The following is a 14,029-nucleotide window of genomic DNA, read 5'->3' as shown; positions in this document are numbered from 1 at the left end:
GAATCATCGGCCCTCTGTTTAAATGAGGCCCCAGAATGATGACACTGTCACAGATACGCTGTGAGGAGTTTAAAAATACAAACACTGGATGGATTTTTTTTCAAGTCTGACCGATTCTCAAATTTTAACTAATGGAAATGCTAGAGATTCACCTAAAGATCAGTCTCCACATTTCACCAAGAAACCCAGGTTGGGTTCAGGGCTTTGCTTCCCGGGAGGTCACTCAGGGAGGCAGGCAGTGTTGGGGTGAAGCAGGAAGAGGCTTCCTAAAGGCTCCCTGCCCGGCCTCTGCCTCACAAGAGAAGTCCACCCTCTCTGCATGCACACAGGCTGTTCACAGCTCCGTCCATCCCTGTGCTCCGCCTCGCCTCTGCCCCGGCTTCTTCCTCACTCCCACCCTGCACTAGCCCATCCGCCAGCCGCCGCCTGCTGTGCACTCTTTCCTCTGGCCCGCACCACCCCCACCCGCCCACCCCACACAGTGCCCCTGGCCCCCACCGAGCCCCCCATCCCTCACCCCCTCTGCCCCCGCCCCACGCCCCACACCAACCCTGCCCCGCACGGTGCCTGGCAAGGCCCCTCTCCAGCTTCAAGACCTTCAGCAGCAGCAGCCCCCACACCCCCCAGGCTGCCTTCCAGGCACTGCTCAGCTCTGGGCTCAGCACCTGGACACTGCTCCCACCTCAGCATGACCACAGCCTGACTGTCTTTGCACCTGTCCCCCCTGGACTGCGAGTCCTCAGGAGAGGGACGGGCCCTGTCCTCTGTGTCACTGACACCTCCCCTGTCTCTGGGAGGGCGAATGAGGGCAGAGCTGGCTTGCCTGTGCCTAGTGTATGCAAGTACCTGTTCTGCATTGGCTGTGATGGGGCCGGTCACACTCAGAGCCGGGGCCTGCGGCGCGGAGAAGGGAGGAGGAGGAGGCGAGGAAAAGGAGCTGGCACTTGTCCTCTGCTGCGCCTGGGACCTGGGCACGGTGGCGGCTGGATCCACTTCAGGGACACTCTGGTATGGCAACGACAGAGTCCTCTGTTCACTGGGGCTGCCAGCGCAGTGGGACCTGGCGCCTGCCCCACCCAGGGCAGCACTAGCTGCAGCACCTGTGAAGAGGGGGCCCTCTGCTCCCGGTCTTTCCCTCTGAGCCCTCCCAACGGCCCCTCCCTCTGCTTCCCCCACAGCCAAGCCCAGACCCCTCAAAAGGTGGCAGGGAGAGCCCTAGCGCTCTGTAGCCCATTACTAGGGCCACCTAAGGATCCTTAGTTGGTACCAGAAGATTACGTTTTGGCTTCTACAAGTAGACTAATATAAATAGTAATTATGCAATTTACTGAACGTTCTTTGTAATTACAGGAACAACAACATAGTTCTGTATCATCTATCTATATAAAAGGCTAATATGCTAAGTGCCCTTCCCTCCATCCGGGTAATGACATCATGTAGCAATGCCCGGCTTCCTCTCCCTAGCAACGACTTGCAGTTTCTTTAGCTCAGGAACATGACTTGCTTTATAGCCAGGTGCAAACATTTCACAATTTAACCAAATGTCTGTGAAGCGTTTTCTCATGCCTCATCTCATTTGATCCTCACAGAAGTCCTGGAGTAGGTAGATAGGAGACTTGGTGGAATCCTATTTCCTTTTCATTAGCCGGAAAACACAGATTAAGAAAGCTTAGAAACTTGACCCAACTGAAAAGAAGTAAGAAATGGTGGACCTTGAAAATGACTTCGGGTTTTCTCACTGCACAGAATATAGTCAAACACTGCTGCAGTTAAATATTTTACCCTTTGTTCTCCCTGCATGATCTACAATTATAATCTGCTTCGTGTTGATATTTACTGCTGTGTTGCTGACAATTACCTGAAAGAGAAGTTGGGGTGCTTCACTGGGCTGGAATAAGTGTAGCTACATCAGAAAGCAGGTTTAATTAAGCAAGTTTATTCTATGTATATAAAACGCTAAGTTGACTCATGCATGTGCGATACATATAAAGCTCTCGCTGGCGCCAATCGCACGCATGTGTTTCAATCTGCCATTGTCGATCGTGAAGTTGGTTGACACTTCTATTATAGAGAAAGGGTGAATAGCAACATTAAAATATTTCTTCTAATTAATTTCCTTTCAATGTGCACGAATCCGTGCACCGGGCCACTAGTTATTAGAAGAATAAAACAGGTTATGTTTATTCCACAAGGCACAGTGTTTGGAAGGTCATTCTGAAAACACTGCTCTGGAAAATACCATTCCTCGTGCTTCCCTTTGGGCATCTCCGATAACCTCCTGAGCATGAACGGTGCTCACACGACAAGACCTGCACCGGCTGATGCCCTCCTCGCCCCATTTCAGAGATGGGGTGTTAGGGGCCAGCAAGGCAGTGTCCTGAGCCCTGGCTCCCCAAGGCAGGACAGATCCCAGCCCACAGGGTGCACACTAGCTCCCGGGAAGGGTGGCCAGCCTCTCCTGCAGGCTTTTAATTCTGCAGCACAGGGCCGCGTTGAGGGCTTCCGTGGCAGGCCTCTACATGCCTTCCATGGGCTTTGAATCCCAAGGTGTCTGGGCTGATGCCGAACGCTCCCAGCTCTCAGTAAATTTTAGAGCCATTTGATAATGGATCCATTTAGAGCATCTGCTAGCTTGTACAGCTGGGAAACCCCAAGCTGCTCTCTGCCAGCTCAGTAGCACACTCTTCTCTGCACTGCCAACACCGAGGCGCTCCTGTTCTCCAGGGGATGCTGGCCCCACCCAATCCTGGGGTCTCTGAAGAGCAGGTGCTAATGACCCTCAGAGAATGGCTTCCCCCAGCAGCCATTTCCATGAGAACGTCTGAAATGATCCCTCTATTATGCTCTTCCACAGGCAGGATGAAAACTGGGGGAGACACTGCAGCCACTTAATCACTATTAGCCAGCTGTCTCTCTCCTGCACTCCCCTTGTTATTAAAGAGAAATGCCCTCGAGCTTCAAGACAGCGTGATGACAAGCTGAATAATTCAAATGGAGCAGCAGAGGGGCGGTGGCCATGGTTGCCTGTTCTGCAATAGGCCTTTCTAGAAAATGCCAGCTGGGAGCTTACCCGTTGCGGTGTGTGTATGGGAGACAGAGCGTCCAAATCTGCATTAGGAAACTCAACCCCTTTCCTCTTCAGCTCCTCATATATATGCACAACACCCGTGAGGTCAGGACTGCTTCGAAAGGCATCGGCCCACGCCTGGAAGGATAAAGGAGGCCTGTTAGGAAGCGTGTCTCCCGAGGGCTGTCACGGTGCCTGAACACCCACATCAGCCCAGCTGCTCTCTCAGAGGCCAGTGCTCCCCTGGACCCCAAAGCGAACTGCCCTGGCTAACTATCCTGTCCCTCTCCCCCTGCCAGCGCTGCCACAAGACAGGTGGCAAAATCTTGGTTTTTCAATAGTGCTGTTGAGCATGAACAAAAACATAAAACTTAATTCAGCATCTGTATTTCTTGGAGAAGAGAGAGAAATAACACGTAAGCTTTGCAGTGCATCCTAACATGCAGGCATTTTGCAAGGAAATCAATTCCTGGTGAGTTTAGTTGAAGGGTGAGCAGAGGCCACCACCACGCCGCAAGCTCGCTCACCGTTTCCCACACTGCTGTGTGGGGTTCTCGTCAGTGGAGGCAGGAACCACAGGCAAATCGACAGGAAGGAGACAGTGGCGTGTAGCTGGGAAAGGCCCCTCTAGGTCTCCTCAGCAGATGCGAGGACCCTACAGCTGAGCCGGCCTCGCCTGGGAGAGGTGTCTGGGGCTCAGTGGGGAGGGGAGCCCATGCTGCCCACAATGTCAACACACCCGTGCTCGCACAGAAACACACAGGAAAGCATGAGCACTAGTTTCCTTTACATGAAAACAGCACGGAGAGGAAAGAACACAGATTTAAATGGATTGCCTCTTACCACTGATTCATGAAACGCTTTAAAAATTAAGAAAAATCTGTTCTTTGCAAGTTACAGAATACATTTTATTTTTTAAAGTATATTTTTATTGATCTCAGAGCGGAAGGGAGAGGGAGAGAGAGATAGAAACATCAATGATGAGAGAGAATCATTGATCAGCTGCCTCCTGCATGCCTCCTATTGGGGATTGAACCCGCAACCCGGGGATGTGCCCTTGACCGGAATCGAACAGGGGACCCTTCAGTCCGCAGGCTGACGCTCTATCCACGGAGCCAAACCAGCTAGGGTCAGAATACATTTTTAAAAAGTATAGCCAAACAGCTCCCCCAAAATGGGACTCAGCTCATCACCTTACAAACTCCCAGGGGAAGGCGGAGCCTCAGGGGCCAGGGGCCTGTGCTAATTCTGTTGCTGTCTCCAGCATTCAACTGCCTCCCGGCTCCAGCAATGTCCCAACCAATCCCGAGGCAGCCAGGGCAACGCCATCGCTTACCAGCAGACCCACCTGAAGTGAAAAGGTCAGCTTCCAAAATGCCTTAATTACAAGTGATGCATCTCACTTAACAGAAACATACTGTCAGTCTGGCTTCCTTGATCCGCTTATTTAATTTGCACTCGGGTTGAACCCTGCATCAGGACAGCCCCTGCTGGGTTGGCTGACACTTCCCTCAGGATTCTGAGTTGGGCAGAGGTGCCTGCTGAGGCCTGCCTGGAATCCCAGCTGGGGAGCAGTCACAAGAGGCCCGCCCCCTGGGAAGTGCCCCCGAGCCCCATCTTCCACCAGCTGCTTTGGCCTCAGCCACCGGATTCACTCCAGCTGAGGCCCGTGACCTGGCTTCCCATGCACTGGCAACTGAGTCTGGGCCTAACCGCCAGCGCCCATGCCTTGCTTCGCAGCTGCCGAGGGAGCGGGAGAAGCAGCACGGCAGCTCCTCCTGGGGCTGCGCTAGGCCTGTTTCTACGGGAGGGCAACCAGCTCAGGGAACCCTTGTCATTCATGTCGCTTTCCATCCAGCTAACTACGAGACGAGAAGAATGAAGATTAAAAAACCATCACTCTTCTCTCCAGTCAGCTGAGAACTCTTGGGGCATCTGCCCAAACAGCGTGCCAACAGACCCCCGTCCATGGCCCCAGGCAGGGAGGGGAAAGACACACCCCACGTTGGCCCATCAGCTTCTCCCCTCCCAGGAGTCTGGCCTGGGCCTGGGGCCTGTGGTTGAGACCGTCCGTGGATGTGGCCCTGGGAGTCAGTCCTGTGCCAGCCCCAGCCTGCGTACAGAGCAGGCGCAGGTGTGCCTAGAGGTGAGACATGCAGGAGATTGGAGGGCTTTCTGATCCCTTCTGTCCATTCCCCCGGCCCCACACCCCCCAGGGTTGTAGGTAGCCCTGCCTCTTCATGACAAACTTTCCTCTGCCTAGACAAGCTGGAGTTGGCATTTGTTATTGGCAACCAAGCAGCCTTGGCTAATCCACCCTTCCCACCTGCTGCTATTTCACCCCTGTGGGGCCCCTGAGCAGGTTAGGTGCACTCTCTACTGAGCAAGATTCTGGTGCCAAAGGGCATGGGCAGGGGGCGGGGCACCTGTAAAGGAACAGCCCCATGGGGAAACACAGAAGAGGGGGACATCCAGAGATGCTCTGTGCCTCTAGTATCTTGTTGGGTCAACGACCAAATACCTGTGTTCCTGTCTCCTTCCCACCAGGTCACACCTCTGAAGGCACACACTGAGTCCCGCCCCTGCTCAGGGAGAGCAGCCAGCACTGAACCCTGTCCTCGTGGTTACTAAGCACCTTAGTGTCCTACTTCAGAGAACAGAGGAAGGTGGCCACTTCGGCTGGCAACAGACTGTGGTGACGCGATAAGCAGGGGCCCCTCTGACCCAGGGCCTGGAGAACCTGTTCCAGGGGAGGTGGAAACCGCCAGGGGCAGAGGCGGTGGAAAGCCACCAGGGAGCAGTGACCGGCAGCGCTGGCCCCCGGACGGGCCCTGGCTGGTTAGTGACTCAGTGGCCGCCTCCCTGCTCTTCACGTAGTTCTTCCTTTTCCCGCCTGTGCACCTACAGTGTCAGGAGTTGAAAGACCCAGAGCAAGGTCTATTAAGGGGGAAAAAAGAAAGTTATGCTTTTATTTCCTTTGTTCCTTTGGATTGTACGCCAAAGTCCAGACTAAAACCTTATAAAACATGAACCATATCCTATTCATTTCTGTATCCCTCAAGTTTTGACAGTTTTAAATCATCAAATTACAGATAAATAAACGATTACTGATTTAAACTATGGGTTCTATGCTTTGGACAAAAGAAAGCGTCTGTCATCTTCTGCTTCTGCCCCTGAACCAAACTTCCTGTTCCCAGTGGCAGGGTCTGGAGAGCTGCCGTCCACACAGATTCGGCCATCAGTTCTCTGACACCTTCTAAGAACACAACAGCCTCCCGCCCCAGCCCAGCCCCATCAGCTCACTTTCGTCAGTGGAAAGGGAGTACAGTCAAACCTCGGTTTTTGACCAAGTTGTTCACGGAAACATTATCTTGGTTGTTGAACAAAACTTCAATTTTTGACCCAATAACCTGTATGGTCAGTCACATGTTTCCCAGGCAACAAACAAAGGAGAGAATGCACGAGTATGAGTCAGCTGACTGCTTAACCTTGTGTTGTTAACATCTCAGGAAATTGTGCTGTGAATATCTTCAGGTTTTTTTTGTTTTGTGGCTGCTTATTATTAAACACCTACAGTAAATTATCCTGGGTGCTAAGAATGTGAGTGATAGCAGCAAAGTAAAAAGGAAAGTTGTGAGGCCTGGCTGGCATCAACCCAGGAGCCAAGAGGTCATTAGTTTGATTCTGAGTCAGGGCACATGGTTATGGGCTCGATCCCCCACATGCAGGAGGCAGCCGATCAATGTGTCTCTCTCATCGATGTTTCTATCTCTCTATCCCTCTCCCTTTCTCTCTCTAAAAGTAATTTAAAAATATGTTTTTAAAAGTTGTGAGAACAACGATAGAGCTTAAAAAAGAAATAATTGCGAAGTATGATAGAGGTATTCATGTGTCTGACCTGGTTACCGAGTATGGCAGGGCAAATAGCACAATTTTAAAACATGAAGAGGCCATCAAGAGTGCTGATGTTGCTAAGGGTGTGAAAGTGCTCACGAAACAATTGTCGGCAACTAAAGAGTTAGAAAAATTGTTGTTGATTTGGATAAACAAAAAGCAGTTAGCCAGTGATAACATTTCAAAGGCAAGATGTGTGAAAAAGCGAAGCCGCTGCACACTGACCTCCCGAAAGACCCCGGACCCAGGGCTGAGGCTGCGGCAGGCTGCAGGGCTGCCGGGAAAGTTAGGGGAGAAGGGGCACTCGCGGTGGAGGGAGCGTGGGGAGGCTGCCAGCTCTAACAAAGCAGCTGCTCCTGACTTCCTGACAGGACTTTTAGAATACGTGGAGGCCGAGGGATTTGTGCCCAAGTGTTCCACTGTGACGAGACAGGCCTCTCCTGGGAGAAAACGCCCGAGGACCCACCACGCAGGGGAAGTCATCGCCGGGACACAGCCGGTGAAGGACCGGCTGATGTTACTGTTGTGTGGGAATTGAAGCCTCTACTCGCCCACCATTCCGAAAACCTCCGAGTTTTCAAGAAAAATAATGCCGTGAAAAACAAGTGGAATGTGGAGGGCTAGCAGCAAAGCATGGGTGACCAGGCCGTTTTTATTGAGTGGGTTCATGAAGTGTGGCCCCAAGTGTGAAGAAATACCTCCGGGAAACACAACGGCCACTCAGGGCACTTCTTGTCATGGACAAGGCTCCTGCCCGCCTCCAGGCTGGGAGCCGAGCTGCTGGAGGAGCACAGCCTCACCCCTGCTGGGTCCTCACAGCCTCACCCCTGCTGGGTCCTCACCACCCACAGCCTCACCCCTGCTGGGTCCTCACAGCATCACCCCTGCTGGGTCCTCACCACCCACAGCCTCACCCCTGCTGGGTCCTCACCACCCACAGCCTCACCCCTGCTGGGTCCTCACAGCCTCACCCCTGCTGGGTCCTCACCATACACAGCCTCACCCCTGCTGGGTCCTCACCACGCACAGCCTCACCCCTGCTGGGTCCTCACCACCCACAGCCTCACTCCTGCTGGGTCCTCACAGCATCACCCCTGCTGGGTCCTCACCACCCACAGCCTCACCCCTGCTGGGTCCTCACCACCCACAGCCTCACCCCTGCTGGGTCCTCACAGCCTCACCCCTGCTGGGTCCTCACCACCCACAGCCTCACCCCTGCTGGGTCCTCACCACCTACAGCCTCACCCCTGCTGGGTCCTCACCACCCACAGCCTCGCCCCTGCTGGGTCCTCACCACCCACAGCCTCACCCCTGCTGGGTCCTCACAGCCTCACCCCTGCTGGGTCCTCACCATCCACAGCCTCGCCCCTGCTGGGTCCTCACCACTCACAGCCTCACCCCTGCTGGGTCCTTACCACTCACAGCCTCGCCCCTGCTGGGTCCTCACAGCCTCACCCCTGCTGGGTCCTCACCACCCACAGCCTCACCCCTGCTGGGTCCTCACAGCCTCACCCCTGCTGGGTCCTCACAGCTTCACCCCTGCTGGGTCTTCACCACCCACAGCCTCACCCCTGCTGGGTCCTCACCACCCACAGCCTCACCCCTGCTGGGTCCCCGCCACCTAACAACTCCTCCAATCCAGCCCACAGACCAGCAGGTCATTTCTAACTTAAGGAACTCTACACAAAGGCCCTGTTCCAGAGGTGTTTGAGGTGACCTCTGACACTGATTTAACCCTCAGGAGGTTCTGAAAGGAACACTTGAATATCCTCACTCGCTTGAGGATCACAGACAGAGCATGGGGGAGTGTGTTCCAGAACCACACAACCAGCCAGGAAGAACCTGTGCCGAAAGAGCCTGTGAGGGCTGTGAGGGGAGCCTGTCTGTTGTGGGGGACACTGTCTTTGGGCGAGTCCATGGCTTGGAGTGGATGGTGATGGGGAGGAGGTGGGGAGGACACAGCACTGAGCTGACCACTCCGGGCCTTCGGAGGAGCAGCCACGGCAGCTGAGGGGTCTTCAGAGGAGGGGGGGGAAAGGGAGGCTATTCCTCCTCCACGCACCAAGGGAATGCTGGGAAATGGGGAGAAATGCAGTTTTACTGAGAAATACAACTGACAAAGAAGTGGCAAACTGTGCGATGAACTTGTTCAGCGACAGTGCCGTGTTTCACTTCAGGCAAGTGTGACAACACAGGCAACACAGTCATTGGATGGTTTTTAGTGGGACAGAGGCCCCGTGAGCCTGAAGCAAGTTCTAGTGGAGCAAAGAGGCAAAGAGAAAGGACCCCAGGAGAATAGCCACCTGGCGTTTTTATGGAAGGAGCTCCCCTTCCAAACAAGGACATCCCTCCTCCCTTCACCCCTCCACCCCCCATCGCCCCACCCTCCAGCTCGCCACCCCTCCTCCATATCCAGTCATCGATAGCGGCAACATTAAAGGTAGTTCTAGTGTGCATGTAAAGTTTCATTTTTTTACTGTAAATTTCATTTCCTTTTTGTTAAACTGTAATGTCCTTTTTGTTTATAAAGTATTTATAGATTAAACAGTACTGTATATAAGCATGTACTGTATATATGAAAGGTTAAAACGGAATCATATGGCGGACTGAGCTGGATTCATTCACTTTACATTATTTCTAATGGCAAAAATGATTCAGTTTTCAAACAAATTGCTTCTCGAACAGCCTTCTGGAACAAGTTAAGTTAGAACCGAGGTCCCGCTGTGCTCTCAGACCCTTGCTGCGGCAGCGGGGCGGGGCGGAGAAGCAGCAGAGGCATGCCCTCAGCGACCCTCGCTAGAGGATGATCTCACTGCTGTTTCTGCAAACAGCACCGAGGGAAGGCTGAGGGGTGGCATGAAATGGAAAGAAACGCAGCCACAAGAAGGCCAGCCATGGATCATGAGGAGGGAAAAGCTGGAGTGGCAGCAAGTTCAAAGGCAGGAGTGACGGAGCTGGCAAGCTGCTCCGGAGGCCACTCTGCTCTCAGCATCTTTCCTCCCAGGCGACCAGGGAGACGGGCTCCCTCCTGAAAGGCAAAGCCCACCGCCCCACAGCGGGGATGGGCCCACTGAGCATTCACACGGGGACTGGCCAGCCCACTTCCCAGCAGCTGGGCGCTGAGAGCAGAAAGCAATGCCAGTTGGCCACAGCTCTGCACCCACACTCCATCTAGCTGCATTGACATGAGGGCCTGCTGCGCACCCAAGCTGGCCAGAGAGCAGCGGTCTGGCACCCCCAGCCCCTCCTTGTCTCTCGGTGGGAGCAGCACTTGCTCTCCCAGGGGAATTACCAGACTCTCTGGGAGGCTTTATTTACCTTTAATATGCAAATAAAATCACCTTCTTTTCAAAGGCTTAAAAATGATTGACAGCCTCTGCATGCTCATCAGATGCGCTGTGATGAAGAAGATGCCGCCCACTGGTGAGGGCGTGAAGAGGTCATAGCACTATGACCCGGTGCGTGGGCACTCCCTACCACCAGCGATTGCACGCCTAGCTGTGAGGCTGAACTCTCTGAAGTTGCTAATATTCTACCATTCTGACCAACAAAGATGGCAGTTTCACCCATTCGACCCACAGATACCCAACAAAGTGATACCTATGTCACCCAAGGGCACGTGCTAGAGGCTCCCAGCAGCATCTTTCGTACCAGCCCCTGAACAGCAAGTGCCCCCGCAGCGGGAGGGTGACGAACCACGGCCCCCCCGCAGGCCCAGCGCAGCAAGGTGTGCAGTGGGAAAGGAGGCCGTGGTCACTCCGTGGCCACTCCGTGGCGCGGTGAGGCCCTCAAAGGCAGCACGGCCAGACACACAGACACAACAGCGCTGGCACAGAGACTGCCAGGTGAAGGTCCATGGAAGAGCCCATCTATGCCCCATGCTGTGAAGCGGAGTATGACGCACACCCACAAAGCCCCCACACCCTGGGACGGCCCCACCTGACTCCCCACGGCTGCTGACATGGGTATGTTCAGTTTATAAAAATTTATCAAGCTGTATATGCTTTTTAAATATGTGATTTCCTGAATGTACCAATCAATAAAAAGTAAAAGAAAAGGCTGATCTTTTTATCCCTTTGTCTACCCAGGACAAGCACAGCCACCACCACTCCGAATGCTGCCCGCGTCTCTCCGATTAGTTAGCCGTGAGCGACGGAAGCTCTCAGGAAGCTTCAGAACCTGCGCAGGAGAACGCTGCCCGTAAGGTTACGAAGCCCACCGGATGTGTCCTGATCTAAAGCCCCTTGCTTTTTCTCAGCTGGACCCTCCAGGTCCCATCCCATGCAGTCCCTGGCGGCTGGAGCACATGCTGCTGCCAGGCCAGCAGGGGGCGTCCTCGGAGCATGGGTGTGGGCCACGGGGCTGCTCCGGACCATCTCCCAGAGCAGGGCTGGGAGTACACAGGCAGGAACGCAGGCCCCCATTTTACACACAGGAGGTAGAGGTTTGCCGGTGGGAAGAAGCAGAGCTGGGAGAGGCGGTGAGTCTGGCGGGAAAGCCTTGCAGTGCAGGGGTGGGGGTGCCGGGTCGGTGTCCCCAGGGAGAGCCAGGGGCCACAGACAGTACAGCTTTGCTCTCATCAGGGCCCCCACAGTCAGCAGAGGAAGTGGGGATCATGACCTCACCATGCTGTGCTTGCCAGGGGCAGCTGACAACCACTGGGCCTGGCCGCAGGAAGGACTCCAGGTCTGACTCCAGAGACCTCCCCTGTGGTCACTGGGGGCTTGCACAGCTTAGGTTGGGATGTCCTATCTTTTGTAAGAAAAAGTCCCTATTCATTTTCCTGATATCAAATACTGGGGGTGTGGAGGCAAGGGAGTGAGCTGGGGCATCCCAGAATGAGGGTTTGGGGGCATAGGTGGGGGTGAGGAGGTTAGAGGGTGAAATGATTTGTGTCTCTCTCTCTGTGTGTGTATGTGTGTGTGTGTGTGTGTGTGTGTGTGTGTGTGTGTGAGAGAGAGAGAGAGAGAGAGAGAGAGAGAGAGAGAGAGAGAGAGAGAAAGAGAGGGGGGGGGTCTGGTGGCAGATGAAGGGACAGGGATAACCTAAGAACACATGTGATGGGGCTCTGCTGTCACCCACACTCCTCCCTTCCTTAGAGCTTCAGCAAACTACATTCATCCATTCATTAAGAAAACAATGTCCTTGGCCGGTGGTGTTCAGTGGTTAGAGTGTCAACCCACGCACCAAAGGGTCGGGGGTTTGATTCCCTGTCAAGGGCATGTACCTGGGTTGTGGATTCAATTCCTGGCCCCGGTCTGGGTGCGTGCTGGAAGCAATCAATCTATGTGTCTCTCTTACATTGATGTTTCTCTCTCTCTCCCCCCCCTCCCTCCCTTCCACTCTCTAAAAATCAATGGAAAAAATATTCTCAGGTGAGGATTAACCAGGGAGGGAGGGAGGGAGAGAGGGAGGGAGGGAGGAAGGGAGGGAAGGGAGGGAGGGAGGGAGGGAGGGAGGAAGGAAGGAAGGAAGGAAGGAAGGAAGGAAGGAAGGAAGGAAGGAAGGAAGGAAGAAAGACAACAATGTGTTGAATACCTGCTCAACACAGTCAAGTGCTCGAGACCCTGGGGATGAAGTGGCCTGGCTCTCGGGGAGCTCAGGGGAGAGGTGGTGGGAAAGCTGGCACAGAGGAACTTGAAGAGCATAAGAGAGTGATGGGAGAGGGTGATGTGTCCTGCACACCAGACGGTGGGAGGCCTCTGGGGACGGAGTGATGGAGTCACCTGCTCCAAGTGCTGGGAGGAGGCTCGGGCACAGGCTCAGGCAGAAGGACAGAGCCAGCACTCCTTGGCTCAGGCCCCTCTCTCCTCAGCTGCCACCACTGCCTCCAAAACCCGCCCCTACTCACCCTGCCCCCGGCCTTCCTAGCCCTCCTTGCGGCTGCTCTTCCCTCTCCTCATGGCGTTGGCAGGCTACCTTTCCTCCACTACAGCACCAATCGCCCCGCACTGGATGTGCTTTTTGACGCAGTACATACCTTTCACCGGCACCATGGTGTCGGTCTAAAACCAGATCTGACTGTACATCCTGCTCAGAAACATTCAAGGGCTCCCCACTGCCTATAGGATAAGGCACAAGCTCCTCAGGATGATGTGGCCCATAAGCCCTGACTATCTCTGGTCCTATCTCCTGGCCCCACACGTACTTCCTTACACTCTACGTGGGGCCGTGTGGAACCACTCTTCTCTTTAAGAGGAACAGCTAACTTCCCCGACTCCTGAGGCTGGACCTGATGACTCCCTTCTAACAAACAGACTGGCCGCAGAGGTGGAGTGTGACTTCTGAGACACAGCCCAGCAGGCACTACAGCCTCCTCACTCTTTCTGGTCATCTGCTCTGGGGAAAACCAGCTGCCATGTCACGAGGACACTCAGGAGGTCCACATGGGAGAAACTCAGGCCTCCTCCCAACGGTCAGCAAGAGCCTGAGCTCCTGCCCAGCCCTATGGGGAGCCCCGAGGCCGGGCTCCTATAGCTCCCACTGCGCTGGACCAGGCAGTCCTGGCAGCACCTTCGCTGCAGCCTCCCGAGGGCCCCCGAGCCAGAGGCGCCAGAGAGCTTTCCCTGCATTCCTGACCCACAGAAACAGGAGACAATAAGCATCCATTGTTAAATGGCTACACCTCGGGATAGTTTGTTACAGAGCAAATAATAACAATACACCCAAATGTGTCACCTGCCCTCGCTGATGCATCTGGGCCTTTGTATTTGCTATTGTCTTTGCCTGCGATGCTTCTCCCACTCTGACCTTTCCACCAAGTTCCTCACCATCCTGCAGGGTCCAACGGAGACTTCTCCTCAGCGAGTCACTCCTAACACCATCGGCCCCTCCTCCCTGCAGCCCCTGGAATGCAGCAGCCTGCACGCTCCTCTGACATGGCCCTGCCTACTCCACACTGTCCCTGAGGGACAGCGTCCTGCCAAGGCCCTACCTGCCCCTGTGGGCCGCAGCGGGCGAGGCACCCAGTCCGTGAAGCTCTGTCAACTGGCTGGAGAGCCGCCACTTAAGGTTTCATTCCAGTGGATGAGTGTAGAAAGGAAGCATTGTGCAACCAACATCGAAACC

General features: G+C 54.5%; 1 protein-coding gene across 7 annotated transcripts in view; it reads right to left on the bottom strand.

The window, feature by feature from the left end:
• Positions 1–14,029, bottom strand: part of TOM1L2 (target of myb1 like 2 membrane trafficking protein) — a 157,117-nt gene that overhangs the window by 27,803 nt on the left and 115,285 nt on the right. For all 7 annotated transcript variants that reach the window (XM_079799302.1, XM_079799308.1, XM_079799304.1 and 4 more), the window contains exons 5-6: positions 3,071–3,205; positions 847–1,005 (exon numbers count right to left, since the gene is read on the bottom strand). In XM_079799302.1, the coding sequence (XP_079655428.1) occupies positions 847–1,005; positions 3,071–3,205 (294 nt within the window). The remainder of the gene's footprint in view (positions 1–846; positions 1,006–3,070; positions 3,206–14,029) is intronic.

Source organism: Cnephaeus nilssonii, assembly GCF_951640355.1.
Source record: "Cnephaeus nilssonii genome assembly, chromosome: 19".
Lineage (NCBI taxonomy): Eukaryota > Metazoa > Chordata > Mammalia > Chiroptera > Vespertilionidae > Cnephaeus > Cnephaeus nilssonii.
This window is presented reverse-complemented; position numbering and strand designations above follow the sequence as displayed.